Consider the following 22613-nt stretch of genomic DNA (forward strand, 5'->3'; position numbering starts at 1 on the left):
ACTTTAGTAATACAGAGGTGAAAACATATCTGTTCTGACAAGCCTGTTACATTTAAATATGCTTTTCCTATTATAATTTTTATGAACTGCAAAACAAAATAGATCCATATCGCTGTCTGAATCATCAGGTAGCTCCCTAAATGAGAATGAAGGGCTGACATTGTTTCATAGACAAGGTTTTTTTTCAGTATTAATGAAAAAGCTCAATAATTCTGTATGACAGGTAAGGAACTACTACCTTGCAGAAATAGAAAGGCAATTTGTGTGAGAAAGGCAGACTACTTTTGAGTTTTCCAACAAATATGAATGAGGATCAGTAAAAAATAAAAGATCTTTCTCTAACTGCCTGTTTGCCTTTCTTTTTATGATACAAGCTTTGTATTACTATTTCAAAGCAAACAAAAAAAATACCATGATTAATAGCAATATGCCTTCAGGGCTAGTATCTAGTATGATATGTATGAATAAAAAACTAATTTTCAGACAGCTATTGGCACCTAAAGCCAAATCCACCTAAAGCTGGATTTACATTGCAGCATAATTTGAATCATAAAGTGCTGATAACTAATACTGATTCATTTATTGGTATACCCAATCATGTGTTTACTAGATAAGTAACTACATAAAAAGGTTTGAAAAAAATCAAGCAACATGGTTCTTGATGCAAATAATCAAATTGCCAAAGTATTTCCAAAACAAGAGGATACCAGCCAGTTGCATAAAAACAATTAGAATATCATATCATATCATATCATATCATATCATATCATATCATATCATATCATATCATAATAAAAGCAGCAAAAAATCCTTAAGAAATAAAAACCAAAAATGAAAGTGTTACAATAATTATCTGGTAATTTAGGCTTTTTCAGGACAAATTGATTCAGAGCACTTAGATCACAGAATCATAGAATGGGTTAGGTAGAAAGGGACCCTAAAGAACACCTGATGTGGACAGGGACACTTTTTACTATACCAGATTACTCTGAGCTCCATCCAACCCGGGCTTCTCTGGGCAGTCTGATTCAGTGCCTCAGCACCTTCACAGTGAAGAATTTCTTCCTGATATCTAATCTAAACCTGCTGTCTTTCAGTTTGAATCCATTCACCCCTTGTCCTGTCACTACACAACTAGATGGTTAAAACTGGCCACACAAATACTTCTTTTGGTGTCAATTTAACAACTTGTTCCTGCAAGCATAGACATCAGTTTGTATCTATCAGGAAATGTCAAAATTGGATTATTTAGCTCATTTTTAAAGAAGTAAGTTTTATGAATATGTATTTTGATCAAATGCCATATGATGATTCATAGTTTTGCAAAAAATGATGAAACCCTAGAAGCTACTTATCTGCATAGTTACTTATTTTGACCAAAAAACCTTAAAAATTACATGGGAACACCAATGACATGGAGGCCTTCAACACCCAGACAAAGGACTTTTCCTTATGTATTTTAAGATGGCAGTTTTGTCCATGTAGTGTAAACTAAACCAGTTGTTGTAAAGAAGCAGACAGTAAAAAAACTTTTTGCTTTTTCCAGGCCAACTACCTCCAGACTTCAAAGAAGTATGTGTTAAAGGAAGTATATCCTGCCCAGACTAGAGTTTTAATTGTTAAAATGCCACCTTTAATCCTAATGTAGAAAAGGTTTTCAGATTCCAGATATGGAAAGGAATTTGCTGTTAGTTTGTCCTGGTGATGCAAAGAGGACAAGGTGAGGTCTTTGTGGTTTTAGACTTGTGAGAACAAAGTGAGTAGAGAGTCTGGTTGTTTTTAAGATTTTGTAGGATATATGCTTTCTCCCAGTGAAAAATTTCCTTAAAAGCATTTCCTTAATAACTGTTTTACTTCCTTATGAAAACATATATGAAAGGGTGAAAAAAAAATTAAAAATATTAGCTTCTCCACGTCTACACTTCAGTTGTGTCTCATGTTCCAAAGACAAACAGCATGTGCTGTAAGAATTTTTTAAAAAAATCTTTTCATGCACGTGGACATATTGCATTGGTAGATACAGCTAAGTTTTCAACTGGCTAAAAAGGGGATTGGGTGATTTGTCTTTGATACACATCACAGCTAAGACAGCTTACATGTATGTGAACATGATTCTGAAGGGGCAACCAAGTTCTGAATCCACAACTGTTTAGATTACTAGTTAGGGATCAGAGGATTAAGAGTCTCATTAACTAAATCACTCTCTGTGCACAGTTTCCTGTTATGGAGCAGTTATGGCAGATAAATAAATGCCACAGTGAGAAAATCTGTCAGCAGACACCAACTCCTCTAAACCAACAGCTGCATTAATAAAGGAGGAGACAAGTGACAAAAATGCAGAGTATGGATTTGCTGTGCCCATGGACATACTTTTTGTCTACTGTTGAATAATCATTTAGACTGCTACTGCATTTTATTCACATCAGTGTAAATGTGAGAATAGGAACAGTTTGAGTTGAAAAGCATGTGCAAAATAGTGTTTTAAAATTAGTGTTGAAATATGTTTTTAAACACCATTGTGAAAGCTTGTTGTATTTAAAAATGGATTAGTTACAGCGAACTAGGAAGATGAACACCTCTAGCATCAGAATCCAGAAGGTTCTCATGGTTTTAAACTCAGTTTTACTATACTTCTTAAAATTCTTCACTGTGAAAATGTTAGCCACTTCAGATCATTAATTCAGTCATCATCTTACAAGTCTGGTACCAGGTGAATTTCAATATTATGCCAATGACTGCCTGTTATTCAAGACTATTTAATATCTGTGACATCTCCTGTCTTCTTAAAACAGTCCTACAAGTAACCATCCTCATAGCATTTTGGTGCAGCAAGGTTTTGAAACTCAAGGCTGGCAACTGATTTCCAATAATCAGAGAAAGCAAATATTGAAGAAATTCAAGTTAAAATTAAAAGCTAAGAAATTCTGAGGACCTTTGTGAGTGCAGTGGTGAATGCAAGGTACATGGGAGATCTGCCTGCTTCTGCCTCAAATCAGCTTCATTGAAACAGGAGCAGAGAGAATTGAAAAGAATCCAGACACCTCCACTGAAAGTTCTCTTCATGAATCACCACCTGGTACTATTCAAGCACATAGATAACAACAGGACTGCTCAGTTAGGTAGACACGGCTGGTGTACAAACTCTCTCCTAAAATCAGCTTTCAAAGCTGATTCTCTCAGAACAAAGCTGTGTCTTACTGAAATGAGAATAAACCCAAAAGCCATGATACTCAGGGTAGTTAAAGCACAAAAAAAACTTGATTGAAACTTTTCTCCAGCAGATATGGATAAAGTACATTGACAGAATTAAAAACTGCATTTCATTTTCCTAACAAGAGTTACACAAAAAGTACCTGAATGGAAAGGAAATTGCTGTTTAGCTTCTCCTGTGTGAGCATCCCAAATTATTGTTGTCTGCATCCAAAGAAAGGGTGGAAAAAAAAGATTAGTGACTGTTCATCTCAGAGAAAAAAAAGCCAAATAGTACCCTCACTAAGTAGCAATTCCAAATGATGAACTGATAAAATTATTGACTACAGAGAGCCTTGCGTGCTAAACAGTGGGAAAACCAGAAATTACTTCTAGGTATTACAGAATAATAATCTAAGTGTAGATAAAGAAGCATCATGCCTACAGAAGAAGCAATATAACTATGAAGAATGGGCATACTCTCTCTGAATAGCTCTAGGAGACAACACTATACATTTTTAATAAGCATATTGAAAAAAAAGTTTCAGTTATGATCTTTAAAGAACACTTTTTCCCTTTTCAAAAGATGCAAGTTGAATTCTACTTCGAAATGATGCTGAACCCCATTTGTAACAAACCAACAAGTGAAATGTTTTTCTATCAGCAGAGTACACAACACTTCTTGCCACTGAGGTGGGACACACTCCGGTGTAATTGGCTTACTACAGGTTTAATCCATACTCACAAGCACACGTGAGTGTGTCCCCTGTAGAGCTCAATACCACCTTCTGAGTGAATTGTCAATTTACTGGGAGTATAAACTTCCAGAAGATAAATTAAGGATGCATAATTTTGCTGATAATGGATTACCAAAAGAAATGCTGCTTTTATGGAGAATGTAAGTTTGCCAGAGTAATAGAATTACAATTGGGAAACCAGTGTAGCTGAATATAAGGCAGTATTAAAGTGAGTAAGACTAAGCCTCCATTTTCACAAGGATATGAAAATATAGGGATTCACTGAGCTTACAGATGTACAAACCTCAGCTGGACTCCCCTCTGCCAGCTACTGGATGCACTGTCAGTGCATCTCACTGGAACACAGGCCATGCAGCCTATCCCTTAGAAGTGCCATTTTTCTCTCTGAATATTGTAAAGGAAGCCAAGGATGACATATGCATCTAATTTTTAGACATTGAAAGTTAGGCAAGATGAATGCTGTGTACTTTCCAGTTTCAATTTTAATGGATCATCAGTCATCTGTTCATTTTAATTTCTAATGTGCACTTAGCTGTAACTACTACATTTTGCTAGATTTTCAGTTCAGAATCATATTTTTTTGCATATTTCTAGAGGAAGCTATATATATTTTATTCAAATAAAAGTGTTTCAACAATTAGATGAGCTAAAAGGTGTGGTATCTTTAAGATCACTTTCTTCCTGTAAATAGCTAGCTGATAAAACTACAAATATAAGTACTGGAAGCTGTTCCTTCCTTAACAGAGATACACTCAAGATGCAATTTTACACATTTTTTTTTAAAGTTAAATATTTTCTGTGAAAATAGTATACATTAATGTAGCCTCAAAAAATGTAATCAACATGCACTAAATTATATTAAAGAAATGTAAACTCTCCAGGGCGCCTGGAGAAGAAGAAAATAATCTTAAGGAATTTAGCAGCACAAGCTCACTTATCAGCATACTTATATGTTAGAATAATGTATTTTTAAAACTCACTTTATCAACACCAGCACTTAAAATATAATTCCCCTTTTTGTTCCATTTCAGGGCAAATATTGGACCTTTATGTTGACCTAAGGTGCTTGCAAGGTTACCTGGAATAAAGAACAGGTTATTATTACAATTTCTTTACAAACTGGTCAAAATACAAGTCACTTCTGTTTGATGCTTAAGAAAAATAAATGTTTGACTTACCATCTTCTGTCCATATTCTTGCAAAACCATCATATGAGCCTGTAGCCAATAGTGTTCCATCACTCTGTTGGAATATATATAAATGGCAAAGGTGGATATGAGATAAAACCTGTTTCAACCAACCTTTTTCTTTCTTTTTTAAGGTTTGCTAATTGTGATTTATGATTCTGAGTCCGCTCATTGAAATGGATTATGCTATGATTTGAACTAAAGGTTATTACTTCAGACAGCACAGAGGAAATAAAATCCTCTAACATACAGTGAAACACTGGGCTATACCATCAGATATGAGCCATTTAATCAAAAAGATTAGAAAAAGAAAACAAGATAGAACAAGTTCTATGGGCTTCTTCCACTTAACAAGCAGATACTACTTCTTAGCCATAAAGGCCCTACAAAACATCAACAGATGACCTAAACCCAGACTAAATCCCAGTTCAGTGAAACTCAGGCACTTCCTACTTGAAGGAAGGCCCTAAGCCACATACACTCAGGGTGAACACTTCAAATGTTATCTACCACCAAGGAATTGCTTTCTACCTGTCTGAACACAGACTCCCACACGTGCTCACGGGCACTGTACCATGATGAAAAAATGGATTCATGGGCCCCAATTAGGAGGAAAAAAGCCCATGAATCTAATCAGCAAGTTACATGTATTCTGGAAGGAACCCTTCACAGAAGGATATGTCCTGTGCAACCAGTGACACTGGTGTGATTAGGTCAGAATGAGAATAATTAAAACAGAACTCGACTCAGCCATCTGGTGACACTGTTGAAGCAGGATATTTCATTTTTTCAACATTTCAGAACCTGGATTAAGAGTGAGATTCATCCCATTTATCTCCAGATGTGCAGAAGTCAGGAGTTAGTTCAAGAGTGCCATCTAGTCTCCCTCCATTACTAACAGCATCATGTAACTGCAACTCTGAAGTGTAACTCATGAATTCGTTGGCTTTAGATTATGCCCAATCCAATATTAAGGCATGTGTCTCTGTCTCTGCTGACTTAAGGTGAGTCTAGAGGACTAGCTTAGATGGATAAACCTACAGGAGATGAATCCTACCCATGGTATCAAAGAGCATGATCTGAATATGACCTCCAGAAATAACCCTTCTTATAACCCTTTTGTCACGTAAGTCACATAAACCAGAGAAGAACTAATTCAATACCACCAGTGTGAATATTTCACAGGGAAATATGATTAATATTGTGGTTCTAAATAAACAATAAAGGCAGACGGCATTTCTATCTTGATGAATAGAAAATTAGAAAAAGGCATGAAATAATCCTTTAAAACATATGCCCACTCCAATCTACCAAAAACATTGACTCAGAGCACTTGTAAATTTAACTCAAGTATATAATAATGTAGGGGGGAAAATATCATAACCTAAGCAAAGCTCACTGTGATGTATACTTCTCTGGACCGGTGATGAGAAAAAAGGTGATAAAGGACAAAAAGAGAAAAAGAAAAGCTCAGGAACTTAGATATACAGTTTATCCAAATTTGTTGCTAGTAATTCACATTATTTGGGAAACTGAAAGTAAGTTGGAAGCCCTTGAAGTATTTGAATAAGGAATATTTCCCTAACTTAAGTACTAGTACAATGCAAGTGAAGTACCAATGAAGTCTGGAAGGTAAGGAACTACGACAGGAAATATAGAGGATGTCCTATATTTTGGACAAATTTTCTCCTAACTGTTCTCCACTCATTGCATGTTTTCCTCTTTCAGTTTCTCTTTTCTTACTCCTAGATGTATTTTTTTCACAACTCTTTTTATTCACTCTAATATCCACAGGAAACAAGTAATGAACATAAGCTGTTTCCTTGACCTACCTCTACTTTCTGTACTATTCACCAACTTCTTCTATTGTGCAAATATAAAATACACAGGGGAAAGGTGACTTGTGCAGTGGTCTTATCTTTTACTTTGTGAACCACCTAGCTCACCTGAAGGACAATACTGCAGTAAAGATTAATAGAAACTTGATCTCTGGCCAGCAACTGAGACTGTACATAACTGCTGAAAATCCTTTCTGGTATTTAATTAATCTGTTTTCCTATGAAAACAAAACTAATGTGATCACTATGTCTGTACTAATATCAGCAAAACAGACAGAATGAAAATTATCTTGAAGTAATTAAGGTTCCTGCAGGGTCTTTTAAGTTTTTCTGGCAAATATTAGAGCAGCCCAAAGGCACTGCCCAGACACTGGGGATTCTCAACAATACCTGTCCTCTCTGCTCACTTCCATATTCTTTGTGCAGGAGCACATTATCTAAGATAGGAGATTTTGCAGGATGAAAGTAAAAAAGGCATTAGGCAAGACAGATTCCCCAAGAAGGTAAGAACAGAGTAACTACACATGCTCCTATCAAGACAAAGAAAATAATGTGAACATATTTTGCTGTGCACAGCATAAGTCAAATGAGATGATCTGGAGAGTCCAACCTCAGAAAAAGTTTCACTGGTGCTTTTATCTCCTTACATGCAAAAATAAAGTAACTATGAGATCCAAATACATTATTAATGATGCTTCAGTATTACACAGATTGTTTGTTTAATCTTTGTTCTTAAAGTTAGCTAAGTTTATTTTTACCCATGCTCCTAAAATAGAGATATAAATATATCATTGTTAAGCTTGAAGATGGCAACAGTCCTGGAAAATTACAGCATGTAGGAGAAAGTTCAGCCTATCATGGGTATTTGAAACAAGAGGTCAGTAGGTTAGGACAGAGCTTTTGGTCACCTCAGATATGAAAGATATGGAGCAGCAAATGTAATTGCCTTGGAATTAAATTTAGACAGTTAAAAACCATGCACAGTCTTAGAAGTTAGCTTACATTCCAGTCCAATGAAGTCACATCCTTATTGCTGGGGACATCATGTCCTCCTTCTCTTATGCAGTGCCTCAAAACTAGTTGAGTGGAACCGCTGTTGCTGTTTTCATTGAGATTCCATATCCTGGCCGTTGAGTCTCCGGATCTATAAAGCAAATATGCAAATAAGTTGAAAACTCCTCATGTTGACCTAGCGAACAGTGTAAAAACCTGTATTTCTGTTTTCATTGAGACAACATTACAGCCTTGCAGGAGATTGGAGGAACAAGAGCCGCTGGCCTACACTGTGACAGGAGTGTCTGTCTGCACAGGGCTCTGCATAAAACGCAGGTGTAAGACTTTGGTGCTGAAATTAGCAGAAGCTCACCTAAGGGAAGGCCCTATTCTATTGAAATGTTCCAAATTTTGCAAGTAGAAGTTGTTTTGAACCTCCTGAGAATTTTACTATTTCCCCTGTGCACTGCCTAGTGCGTCCAAAGTAGATCCAACCACCTTTCCCTAAACCTGCTGAATGGATCAGGGCACTACAAGCCTTTATGAAGTAATTTTTTCTTTCCAACTCTTCCTGTACTCTGTGTACTTTTCTAAAAATGCTAACACATATTTAAATTTTACCTGTCATCATAATTTTGTTTATTCAGGGAAGTTTTACCTAAAACTTCTACATAAACTCGCTGTCTACATTTTGCACTACATACCTAAAGCTGGCATCACCATAACTGAGTTAGTCTGGGGCAACTTACAGTAACTGACTGTAGCTTGGCTGCTTACATTATGATGTCTGAAAAAGTGGCAAAGTACTGCCATAATAGAACAAGACAGAGGCAGCATCAGGATTTTGATCTATTTTATAGACTTATTATTTTCTACAAAGGTGTTTTTAATGCAGGTTGAAACCCTGATTTTGCCTAGAAAAGGTTTTGAGGAGGAAGAGTTTATCATTATCTACTTGTAAATAATATATTTATTTTGACTTTGCATAAACCTTTATTCTACTGAATATGTCTCCGAGGTTCAGACATAATTTGCCATGGAGTGGAAGATATTCCACATTAAAAGTTTACTGGGATTTTTTTCGCCCTCCTTCATTTTTTAAAACAACAATGACCAAAACCAAGTACCCTGGATTGCTTGTTTTGTCCAGAAAGCAATTTTCATTTACATGCAGTAAGTAGAAACTTGGAGCAGAGTTAGCATCTCTCTTGTACTTGCAAGAATTCATACAGTTTAGATGAAATTTCATTGTTGATACATCTGATGTGTTAGCTTTTCCTTCTTTTTTAAAGTAATGACAAAAAAACTTTCTTTCCTATACACTATCAAGGAGAAAAAGTCTTTCTTCAAAGATCCATTTTTGAAGAAATGGATCCACCTGAGATCCATTTTTGCTTTGATAAGCCATGTTTTACTGAAAAAGAAATCCAGCACAAGAGAATACTGAATTTTCTTTTGGTCTACTAGTAAAGCATTTTAATTATTGATACTAAGAATACCATGCAAACTTTCAACACTTGACATGTCTTCAAATGCAAATATTGACCAAGCAATTATCAAACTCCATTGATCTCTGCATATTATTTTACTAATAATTTAGCCTAATTTTACACAAACATTTCAAGTGTAAAAGCAAACACCCCTCTGCCTGTATTAGTAGCTCTGAGCTCTTCTGGGTTATGGCATGCCTGGGGAATGTGATCCCATCTCCTGTGAACCTTTATGCCAAGCTGAGATGTGAAGGCTGGCCAGGGTTTTGAACCCAGCTACTCCTGTAAAGCCACTCTTTAATTTTCGAGACATATCTTTCACATTAGTGATTAAGAAATAATTCAGATCAGGGTAATTTTTGCCACCACACAGCTGTGACTGTAATATACACCCTTATTTCTTCAGAGGTCTGGAAAACGGACATTTTTGCATATGTTGGCTAGAAAATTAACCAAGTTAATCATGAGGCTCAGAAGTTAAGGAACATCTTTAACTGTGGTAATTAACAATGACGGGAACATAAGTCTTTAAAGGACTGCTTCATTGATTAACATGCTAAGTAGGAAATTCCTTCAGAGCTGGCTTCTCTCCTATATAAGACTGCAGGACCATCCTGCCTTCATTGTAATAATTCAGTTTGTTATTGGACCTTGTGAATAAGGTACTCGGTCACTTGGCTATCAAATACAATATCCTATTTGCTAGTTCTAAAAGGGTTATGTTTTGTTTTTCAACAGTTTTATTTAGTCGGTTTTCTGGCAAGGCCTGGGCAATCTTATTTTCCAGTATTTTAATTTTGTTTTTCCCTTTTCTTTTCCCAAAGCTACATAAGCTATTATGTGTCCCTGCAGAGAGGCTTTATAAGCCTACCAGTGTGCAGCAAGGGTATTTGTGTGTCTTCCCTTTTGTTGCTGGGGAAAAAAAAAGAGTCCAGAGAACGCTCTGGAAAGTATTCTGATTTCTGTTGAACGATTCAGTGAACCCTGCCTTATTAGAGGAGCACAGTTCAAGCACAATTCAAAAAGATATTTAATCTCCTTTGCCCACAGAAGCATTTCTATCTACATGATAAAGCAGCTCATTCCAACATGCAAGTCATGAACACTTGAGTAATAGGTATACTCCTCTGCACTAGGGTAGAGTACTGCCAAATTTTAGGAAGCCTATTTCTGAAAGGATTTTATTTCATGCTCTCCTGCCCCAGTATGTTAATGAATCAAGGTGGACAAATGTTTTTGGAATTTAATTTGTGACATATTAAATCACCATTCTGTAGATGGGAGCACAGAGATTGTTGTAAGTGCTGCAGCTGGGTGAAGAATTTTGCAAGATGGTTGTTGAACCTTGGTATTTCTAATCTTCAGCTACAAGACTTCAAATCCCTGTTGTTTTAGCAATATTGCTAATGTGTATTTACTACTTTGGCTCCAACAGGTTAAAGTTTTTATTAATTTATTTTAAGAGATATTATTAAAAGAATTATGGGAAGGAAATTCCTCTTTTTTTTTTTTTTTTTTACATCTAACATTTCCTTAATAAAGCACGTCTCTTAAACTAAGTGCTTACTCTTCCTAGGCAGTTAGTAGAAGGAAGTGCCTCACAGGTGTCCTGATTAAGATCTCTGCCCCACTGATTCTACAACATTATTCCCTGCTACAGGTTATTCAAGTCGACCTCCCCTAATAGCTGACCACTTTGCATTCATGGATTTGATGCACTGAGGAAACCAGTCCAAATAGTCCTCTGATAACAAATAAGCACTTAGAGTTAGCAGAATTAATATCTGGCACTGACATTGAGCGGTGGTGTCTGTAATTAACACTCTCAACTGGATAAGTCAAAAGGATTATTCTGAAAGGTAATTTACAGTGGATCCTAAACCACTAATATGAGGAGTACAGTAACCTGAAGTACTATATATATAAAACCCAGAAACTATGATGGCAGATAGCCTGGAAGCATCTTTTCTTGCTTCCAAGAGACCCAGCCAGAACTGAAAGATCTCGGACAGCAGCTTTTACAGATAGTTACTTTGCTGACTACAGAGAGCAAAAGGTGCACAGAGTGGTCTAGAAGAGACAAGTCACAGCCTCTCTGTGTGAGAAAGGCTGGCATAGATTAGCTGATAAGAAAAGAAACCTACTGTTAGTTTTGGGACTGAGGCCAGATCCCTCTGCTTCATGGCTGGGTGAATTACTTGAAGGGCATGGCTGGATGTCACAGAACAGAACACACTCTTGGAAGCAGCAGTGGTACACAATGACAAAAACATCCTAAGTTCAACTGGAAAAGGTTCTGGAGTTCAAGGCTCTAGCAGCCTTGACATTCACAGTCCATCCACATCCACACTGGGAAATTCAAGCATGTTCAGAACACTCTGTGTCACCAGACCACGATGACCTGCACAAGCAAACTGACAGGTTATTCCCTGGCCAGATTTTGGCTTGTTTTAATTAGCACTCTTGATTGGGTCTCTGATGTTCTCTCTGAATAACTCCTGGGCATGGTTACAATGTCCAGAGATGATTCCCAATGTGCAGTTTGTTTGGCAGCCAGGGCAGTTTGCTAGCACAGACACCAGCCATTCTGTGCCAGCTGGCCTCAGTGCCTAGGAATATTCCCAGGCACAGTTAGTTTACTAATGTGGATGCAGCTGTAATGGATTTCTGCACTACACAGGGAACATAACCATCTGCAACAATTTAAATGTGTCATGAAATTAAAACTTAGATATTGAAAGATAACTAGCGGAAGATATCAGTCTTTGGGTTTATGGCTGGGAATGGCCAAATCTTGAGATTTAACCAAACACCTCTTTTTTTGGTATTCTTTCACCTGACCAAAACACTCTATGCAATTATTTGCTTTGGAATGTTGACTTACTTAATAAAGTGTAGTTAATCATCTTACATGGCTGTATGTACACACTTCATTCTATTATTATAATGCTTCTGTTCATAACATCTAAGCATTCTTTTCATAGGCATCTGATGACAGTCATGCCTTTGATAGCATTTACTGGTATTTCTAGCATCCCCCATCCTCAGCTTTAAGGGTTATGTGTGTGGTGGAGGGGGAAGAGCAGCTGCAGAATATATATTTCTATTTGATCAGAGAAATTCCTGTCTCTCTGTTATATTTTGAAATAGCTGTTTGCAAAGCCCAGAGTATATATTACTGTGCTAGTCTTCACACACTAGGAAAAAAGCAACTGAGTAGATACGACATTAAATATCAAAATCCCTTTTTCTCAGTGGGATAGTCACTAAATGTGGAAAGTAGTGCTCTAGTTTTGGGTAATTGAGTCTACATTTCTCTTAAACAGTTTGCTTCAGATTAGGTTCTGAACCTGCATTATTCTTTTAGTTGAGGATTACATCAGGTTGCTGTCTAAACTGCTACTGCTAGTTGGAAAAATCTATTGCCTATGTAACAAGGCTTCAGGAAAATACTTTGCCATTAATTGAGAATCTATTAGCCACTTTATAAACAAAACAAATATGTTATTATTTCCTCTATTTAATAGCTAGGTTTTGAAATGTGTTTTTTAAGATGGGTACAATCAAGCAGATGGGAAACCCGAAGAAAAGTATTGACTGGACAGCACAATATGGCTGTTACAGAATCTAACAAGCTGACGCTCACACGTCAGACTAACTGCAGTGTTCTTTTTTTAATCATTACTTCGTAAAGGGCAAACAGAACTGCAGTATACTGTGGATCTCAGGGAACTTCTCTCCCTTGTTTAACTGGTGCTGTAACAGGGAGTTTACCTGTAGATAAAAGCTTGCACTGTTGTTATACCAGACAAAGGCTTCTTTGTGCAGTGGCATAATCACTCACTCAGCTCTCTTCCTTCAGTTTCACTTTCTTCTGTGCATTCTCTGCCATTTCAGTCACTAAGCTTCACCAGGCACTGGCTGCTGCATTACCCCAATTCTAGCTGCATCCCTACCTCGTTTCTTACAAGCAGGCTAAAATCTGACCAGGATGCACATGGATCTAAATTATTTTCATTGTCATTGCACTGCTATTAGTCTGACTAAAGCACATGATTGTACTTTGTAACCACATGTGTATTTATGTGCCTCCACGGTCACTAGCAAAGCTCATTATGAAAGACCTATTACACTGAAGGGTAAAACTTAATGGAATGGCTAGTGAGAGGGTATTCCTCTGGCTCAGATATCTGACTAATAGTTCCGATTATCATCGTCCAGGTTTACCTGCAGCTACAGGTTTACCTCTAAGATATCACAATCCAGGGATCCATTTACCAATGCTTAGCACCCTGAGGCAAAGTTAAACACACACTACAACACACACTCCGGTTTATGAAATGCTCCACCATTTAAATTATGCATGCTAGGACTGTGCACCATGGATCCTAGGGAAGAAGTCCACTGTTGCAAGCACTGACTTGCTTAAAATTGATAAATGAAGGCATTTAGTGCTACAGATGCTAAAAGTACTATCAGACCTGGATATTCCAGGAAAAAAAGCATACTCAGCAGGATTCTGGCTTCCAAAAGACCAGTTTGTTGTCTGAGATTATTTTTTTGAAATTTTTATCTTCACTCTCTTGGCGATCTCCGCTGATCATCCAACATGGAATTTATTTTATTTTTCTTTTCTATTTATACTGTAATTCCTTGTTTTCATGTACTAAGTGAACAAAGGTAAGAAGACTATTCCGATAATCTTGCAAAAAAGCTAGAAATAAAATAAGGACTCTCCTCTTCCTTGTGAGGAAAGTACCCTAATACTGCTAAGTAACTCTGAGTGATTTACCTCCTCAAACTTTGATCAGCTTCACTCCATGTTCCCAGTTAGACTTCTCAAATTTAGTCTTCATGTTAAGGTTTAACTTAAGGCATGAACAAAGACTCCACCAATGCCTGCATACAGCTCCTGGGGCATGTTTACAATTGTGATTTTGTCTGGATCAAAAGTGCTTTTGTAAGTCAGTCTCCTGATTGTCCCACTTAGGATGCTCTGGTGGTCACTGCAGAACAGTCCTGCAGAGGATGAACTGGACTCCCTTCCAATGACACTAAACCACAGCATTCCCTTAAACCACTACTTACTGTTCAGCTCACTGAACAAACTTAGGTCCAGTCTGAAGCACCCCCATCTCCATACTTTTGAAAAAATCTGGTGGATGCCAACGACTTTCTGAGACCTCAGTGTGAATCAATAACTAAGAGCAGTAGATTACACGAGCTCCAAATATTCTGAGAATTATCCATAATTATTAAAAAAAATATTTTCATGTATTTAGTGCCACAGAATTTACATCTTAAATGTACAAATTCTTCATATTTGTAATAAATATATTACAAATATTTGTATAAAACCTTATAATTATTTAGCAGTTATGCAGGTATGGTACTGCTGAAAAAAACCACTGCTGCAGGCTGATAAACATCCCAAATACACTTGCAAGTTCTTGCATCTCTAAATTTTCTCTAATTGCAGCAGCTGGTTTGAGTCACTGTCTGTCTTACCCAGATGCTAGCAGGTCACTGACAGGGTTCCAGGCACAGATGAACACTTCTGATTCATGGCCCCGAAGGACTGTTGCTTTGTTAGGAGGAATTTCAACATCCCCGTCAATTTCCATTGGCTTTGAATGATTATCTGTAAGGAGATAGATCAGAATAAATAGTTTACAAGATGCAGTTAGGTCTGTTTTAAAATCATTCTAGTTATCCAAGGCCTGAAGCTTACAGCAGCATATACACCAAAATTAATACTCCGTGCTATGTCACTGACAGTATTAATCTATTTGTTTCCCTCTGGCCATTCAAATTTATGACATTTCCTCAAAATGTAGAGCTTTCCAAAACATTTTATATAAATCTACATAGCTTTTCATCCCCCAAATACTCAGGATTTAGTTCAGTGTAGTTTTTCTTTTGAAGCTGGCCTCATTAAAAATTACTTAGATTTATTAAAATAATTAAAAAAAATAACATAAAGCATTTATATTTTCTTACACAGTCTCCTGTAAGTAGTATCTGTGCTACTAACAGACAAAAAATATCCTGAGTAGGGGCTTCATTCCTGGAGCACATCAGGGAAATGGTGAATGATCACCTTCTCAGGGATATCGTAATACATACAAGGGTACCAAATGAGTCATAGATATACTTAACCTGCATGCTGTAACTCTGCAGTTCTTTAGACTGCAGTCTAGGTAACATCACTTTTAGAAACTTCCTTTATTGTCTTAAGCACGAAAAAGTGAATTTAAAATGATGGATTTCTCTTAGTAACAACAGTTCATTCCAACTTTCATCATGAACCATGTTTTTACTTCAGACTTCCTCTGCTTCTGTATAAATCTTCCTCATTAAGCTCCAGCTAAACTTCCTGGCAGCATTACAAGATTATTATTCTCTGCAAACAAGACACCATCCAAGGACAGGTGACACACTGCAACAGCAGGCAGCAGGTGCTACACACCCAAGTGTGGCCCATTTTGCAGAAAGCACATCCAAGAGCAGGTAGCTGGCAGCCTCCTGTTACCAAACCAATGCTTTGGCCAGCTGATCAGCTCTGACTGATCAAAATGCAAGTTCTCTTTCTGGGTTAAGTCTTTCAGTTATTCATTCTTTAATCACATATGGAGATCCATAGGTTTGCAAGTAGAATAATTATGCTCCCTTATTGCTGCATGTTTATGGCATTTAAAATCAGCCATCTGTCCTGATAATCCAGCTCTGCTAAACTATTGCCCATCAGCTGGTGAAACAGACTGCAACACTGTACAAGGGGCACCGGGGGTGGGGGGAGAATCTCCAGATTTCTATCGTTACCTAGGCTTTCACATACCTGGTTTGGCTCTGCCTAACTTACGCTGACTCACACAAATAGCGCTTCTCATTGTGTATTTGGTTAGCACCCTAAAACTATGTCTGTGCCATATCTACACCACAGATGGAATGGAATCTACGAGTCACATAGAATCAAGTATTAAAATCAGGAAATAACTAACAGTAGTTTGACAGCTTATTTCTAATGAAAAATATCTATATTTTTGACTACACTTATTACCTATGGACTTGCTGCATAAACACTGGAAATTCCTACTTGGAAAATCTATACCTATGCTGAGTCCCTGTGTTAAGCATTGTCCTTGATAATTCCCTATGTGTATGACTGAATACTGTTGAGATATACCAATTGATATTCCAAGCAGTCAGGCACTGAAGAGTGAAGCACTATTAAAACCCACCAGAAGATACAAGCCTAGAACTCACAAACCTCTATTGCTCATCACAGCACAGATTCACCATGCTTAAAGCATATTTTCATGAGAAAAACAGCAGCATGACAATGGCTATGCATTCATCTGTGTCCTCTTCACAATGTGAGCTGGAAGCTGGGGGTAAATCAAGAAGATATTTCAAGCACTTTAATTTGAAAAATTTAAATGAGATGCTGTGCTTACGACATAGGATCCTACTGTTACCTGCCTGGTTCTAAGGGCAGGGCTGCTTTTCGCTCTCGATTAAAACCAAATGACAGCTGGGAAGCAGCATTACTCCAAGGTCCCAGAGTCAAGAGGAGCTATCAGAACAAAGCCATCAGATACTCAGGAATATTTTTTGTTTGTACGTGGCCAGATGGAAAAACCTAGACACACACTTTGAATGCTATTAACTGCTGTGAAAAAAGCCCCACGAATAGTCATGCTGTGAAAAAGAAACCTTGATTAGCTGATACATGGATTAGTACATGCAAGACCAACTGGCCTCTGGGAGCAATGAAATACCTGCAGTATTATTTTGTATTGTATCTTCCACTAATGATTTTTACAGAACAGTTTTGGTGGTTTAGGAGAAAAGAGAGGGAAGGATAAGAAGCCTTTCAAAAATAATTTGCCACTGTTCACATTTTATGTGTTTTCTTCCTATTTGCATCAGTAGTCAGGAACATTCATATTTAGAGTGTTACTGTTCAGCACTAAACTTAAAACGCCCCATTGAACAAATAGGACAGTTCATGCCTCTGTGATACTGCCTCAGGCTCTTATCAGATTCAGAGAGACACTTGCAGTATATGACTGATAAAATTATGGTAACAACAAAAAACTGCAGACAGCCCTGAGCACAAACCAGCACCCTCTCAAGAGTGACAAGTTATGAGCTCTTGGGAGCCCTGGACCTTGAAATTTGGCTTTCCTATGGATGAAGCTACAATGTGTGCATGGGGAATGAGAATGAACAGATAAGTGAGATGCAGTAACCATCAAGAACAAGCTTCTTTTGCTCTAAAGTACTTTCCAAGCAGAAAGCTTTCAGTTAAGATCTTATTTGCACAAAATTGCCCTAGGGGGGTTCTCTGAAAGAGAAGGACTTTCTACTAACTGCAGCAGAGCCTCAGGTGAAAAACTAAGTCTGCAGGTCACATAGGGAAGGACTCTAATGTCCAAATGTTAACACAAAACATTTTCTAAATTTGGCCAGGGCATCTTTGTTTATGGTCTACATTATATTATAATTCTTTTCCTCAAATGTATCAAAAATCTCAAATGACTGGAAACTAGAAGTCATATTACCCCAAAGCATTAAAATTCTAACACACTAATAAGTAGTATTAACTATTTCCTCCAAAGAAAAAAAATAGATGTTTTTAAGATCATATGAGTGCTAAGCCTGTCTTTTCTCAGGAAATACATTTTTTCTTTTTTTTTTTTTTTTACTTAAATCTTTAAGAGGCCTTTCACTAAAGTTGTTCTTTATGGCTGTAGTTTTAATAAAGGAACAGGGCTTAGTTCTCTTTCCAGAGCTTTAATTTTTGTAAACCTAAGCCAATCCTTGCAAATATAATGATACAAATGACACTAAAAATATTTGTGTTGGAAAACAATCCGAAGTTTGGCTCCATTTCTGCATGCTGACTTTTATTTTTTCCTGTAACATTTGAAGTGACTTAAAACTGAGAACATTACTTGGGAAGGAACAAGACAAGGCGGCAACTTTTTTTGTTCAGTATTTGAATCTGCACCTCAAATCATTGTTATTGGTTTTTGTCTCATCTCCTTCTTAAATCTATCATATTGTATTGGTAATGCCACATACAAAAACTTATCATATAATTTAAATATTTTAAAACTTTTTTGGAAAAACTTAAAGAGTGTCATGGAGAACTCCATGCCAGAATAAATGCAAACGAGGTAATTTCTCAAAGACATGTCTTCCTCCCGCTCCACCCATCCCGCCTCTTTTCAAAGCCTGATACTTGGGTGACATCCAGGTCATGACTAAGGACTAGCACATTATTTAAACCTGTGCCAATATATGCCAGGTCTGTGGAATACAACAACAGTAAAAATTAAGGTTTGGGAAGTTTCTCACAGCCTTCATATCAGCAGTCTTTTCTACTCAGTAGGTCTCCCAGGATTATTTCTTTCTCCCAGGAAAAGTCCTTCTCTACATTCCAAGAAAAGGTCTGCAACTGTGTGTGAAAGTCCTTCTATTAAAAATAGCTGTGAGAATTATTATTTTTTCATTGGAAAATGTCAGATTTGCAACATCAGGCTTACAGTGTGACTACAAACATGAACTGATCTTTAATGTTTTCCTTTTGTTAATACAATAGTAGGTATATTTCTTTGGATCAGAAGGAAATACACCTGAGTGTTTCTCTTTCAGTGATGAACCAGTGATAAGAATTTGATTTTTTCTGGGCCTGTGCCAGTGAGACATTCCCCTAAAATTTTCATATGTCAGCTGAAGTTGTGTCAACAAACAAAATGTCAGCATTTGATACATTTAACAGTACTTTAATTTCTGTTTGCACGCCTTCACATATGAAATGAGTTAGGTTTCAAAGCAGAGGATTAGTTGAAAGTAAAACATACGCAATCCACAGTCTAAGAACAAATTAATATTTTTAAAATGTTCAGATATTTTTTACGTTTGCTTTCTCAAACAAAAATGTTATTTAAATAACTGCAGTTTTACTGGGGGAAACTAACCCATCTAACTGGAATTCTCTGAAGGAAAACCTGTTTTGAAAGGTTTTTTCTCGCTGACCCACAGAGGAATCTATTCAGATCAAAGAGAAGGTGGAGACTGATAAAGGTATCTATGCTGCAGAACTAATAAAATCTGTTACATGATTGCAGTCCTGACCTTGTCTAAGCCAAAGAGCTGTTATAATTTCCTACAAAACCTGCCACGCATGTTCCTCTAGAGTTTTCTTTTAAGACAACTGGGCAGTAAGGGCTGGTTTCAGAAGGCAGCCAGTATGCAAATGGGCCTTGCACACAGAAACCAGAACCAGTAATCCCATCTGCCCCACAGTGTTAGCACAGTCATCAGGCTCTAGTTACACAAGCAGGTAGGTCCCACTCCATGTTGGGTATGTCTGACTTTGGATGATTAATATATAAGTGCAGTCTCCCTTAGTCACCCATGAACAAAGGTGAATTCAGCGCTCTTGAGAACCAGCTGTTCCCAAAGACTCAGGAAGGTGGGACCTTCAGTTGGATACTTGCAGTGGACTGTATGAATTAGCACATGCTATTAAATAAAAGGTCGAGGAACAATTTTGCTCTGTGCCTTCAAGACAGGTTGGCTGCATCCAAGCTGTTTGCTGGGAATGGTCCTTGGCACATGTGCTTGGCAATGCTGATCAGAAATGGATAGTTGGTATAGTCCAAACTGGGCTAATGACCATGACAGTAAGGCTATGGATGCTCCTGTGCTTGGCCACACCCTGTAAAAATGGAAGCTGGAACATGCCAAACTGGGCCAAGGACCATGCCAAGGCTATGGATGACCACAGGACAGTTACTGCACACGGCTATGCACTGGTCACACAACAATTACACAGATAGGGCTTGTAGGTCTGCTGGAGGTAAGGATTACTCCTTTTGTTTTCTTTCTCTCAGGGAATTTTCTCCCATATACTGCTAAGGGACAATAACAACAGGTACTTAAGAGAGACAAAAGAAGTTGCCACAGTACAGGGGAAGGGTGTGGCTAGCTACTCTCTTAGCTGAGTGGTTTCTCTTGGAGGAGCAGAGATAGGAGGAGATTTGGGCTGGGGCAAGGGGCTGAGTGCAGCCCCTAGCTCTCTCTCACTTGTCTGCATTGGAGGGCAAACAGGCTGTGATCGCTGTGCGGAGAATTCACCACCACTGTGAGGCTCCATCTCCTGCTGTCTTCTTCTACCCTTGCTGCTTCCAAGGTTCCTGCTACAGCTCATTCTGCTCTCCAAAGAGGCACTGGGACCTACTGCTCCTGTGGGTTTGTAAAGCAAGCCCCCTTTCCCATCCCTTATGCCGGCTCAGCTGCCATTACCGTGTGGAGAGGTGGCTGAGCTCGCGCCACAGCGCCCCCTGCAGCCGCGGGGAACCATCGCACCCACCTGGCCCTGCCCGGCCGGGAGCCAGCAGCGCCCCTGCTGGCTGTGACCGGAACTGCACCGAAGGGGAAAGTGCCAGCGGCTGAGAAGGCTGGGACGGGGTTTGTGGTTCTGTCTGTGGTTGCTGCCGGTGGGGTTGTTTGTTTGCCTTGTTACACATATACACACCAGTAAAGAACTGTTACTCCTTTTCCCATATCTTTGCCTGAAAGTCCCTTAATTTCAAAGTCATAATAATTTGGAGGTAAGGGGACCATATTGTCCATCCCAAGGGAGGTTCCTGCCTCCCTTGGCAGACACCTGTCTTTCAAACCAAGACAAAGTCCCAGCCTCTCAACCCCTCTCTCTCCTGGTCTGGCCAAAATGACAAGATTTGTCTACAGCCCTGTTTTTGTCCAATATCTAAAAGCATCTAGAAGGCTGATAGTAAAGTCTTGGTAGCCTGCTCCAAGGAGAGAGCATACAGCTCCACTTCTTGATTCTGTCTTCAACCTGCAATTCTGAACATATCTGAAGTTTTCAGATTCTCAGGGACAGGTAAAACACAGCACTGTGATGTGAAACATCATTTTTACTCAGCACCCTTTTTAGAAATGCCCCACCCTCCTGGAAATGATTGCCCTTGGTTCTACCACCTAGCAGAAAGCACACCTTGTACCCCACCCCACAACTAAGAACTAGAGTATTATGGAAACACAAACTGCCCAGAGGTGGCAGGCAGCTGCACGCTGGCTTACTTATTGCATGTGCCCCATTCTCCTCTCCATTCACAGTGGCTTCTCCGTTCTTTGGTGTGTTCTGCTGGGAAACAGCAGTCGTCGTGGCTCCCGCTGTGGCCGCCGTGGCTGCTGCCGCTGCTGCGGCGCTGGCTTGTTGCTGCGCTAGCTTCTCTCTGAATGCTTGCTGTCGGGTCTGAACGACATCAGGCATCACCGCGTCTATCAGAGACAGGGACTCTATTGGCCTGCCATCAAATACTGTACCATCCTGCAGGGAAAATGAGCAGAAGGGAAATCCCAGGTTTAGGATCTTCACCACTCAGGCGGCAAAGAATCACAAAACGAAGCTGTGTGAAGACACTACACTTTGACTTAACTAATAGGGCCACAGGACTATGGACTGACTCTCTCTCAGATCCATGATGGTGGCATTCATGGTCCACTCAGAAATCTGATCAGTGAAAAAGTAACTGGTTGGAATTTTATAGAAAGTTCTACCATATAAATGCTTTATAAATGCAAAAGGAATTAAGCTGTGTTTAAAAATATGTCTTACCAGTGGCAGAAAATTTCACTTTGTTTTCTGTTTGAAAAAACAGAGTCATGGCTAAAGCCATGATAAAGGCAAACAGACCTTGGTTAAACTATTTATTTTCCTACACTTGCAGGAGCATAGGAATGGAATGGAAGCAGATGAAGCATAATGAACCTCAGCCAAAACATGATGTATGCACAAATTCAGTGGTTTCTTACGCAGTGTTTTTCAGCCCAGCACCACCAGTTGTAGCTGATCATACAAGACAGCCTTACCATTATTTTTCTTTTATTCCACTATATTATTCATAATAGTTATGACTTTCATTTTGATTTTTGTAAATTAGGCTTCAGCTTCAAAAACCAATTGAGTAAACTTTTAGGGACCATTGAAGAGTTAATACAGACTATATTGACTTAGCTTTTGTTCACTTTCACTTTCCTATTATCTTAAATATAGGGGAAAGATTTCAGTAGTCTTTGCAAAGTGGCATTTTGCCAATCTTCTGCGAACTCCCTTCA

General features: G+C 38.3%; 1 protein-coding gene across 3 annotated transcripts in view; it reads right to left on the bottom strand.

Moving 5' to 3' along the window:
- Nucleotides 1-22613, bottom strand: part of TBL1X (transducin beta like 1 X-linked) — a 192592-nt gene that overhangs the window by 12414 nt on the left and 157565 nt on the right. For all 3 annotated transcript variants that reach the window (XM_053972155.1, XM_053972154.1, XM_053972157.1), the window contains 6 exons: nt 21576-21825; nt 14964-15096; nt 7975-8116; nt 5126-5189; nt 4928-5025; nt 3354-3414 (listed from right to left, as the gene is read on the bottom strand). In XM_053972155.1, the coding sequence (XP_053828130.1) occupies nt 3354-3414; nt 4928-5025; nt 5126-5189; nt 7975-8116; nt 14964-15096; nt 21576-21825 (748 nt within the window). The remainder of the gene's footprint in view (nt 1-3353; nt 3415-4927; nt 5026-5125; nt 5190-7974; nt 8117-14963; nt 15097-21575; nt 21826-22613) is intronic.

The sequence above is a fragment of the Vidua macroura genome, chromosome 2 (assembly GCF_024509145.1).
Source record: "Vidua macroura isolate BioBank_ID:100142 chromosome 2, ASM2450914v1, whole genome shotgun sequence".
NCBI classification, from domain to species: Eukaryota; Metazoa; Chordata; class Aves; order Passeriformes; family Viduidae; genus Vidua; species Vidua macroura.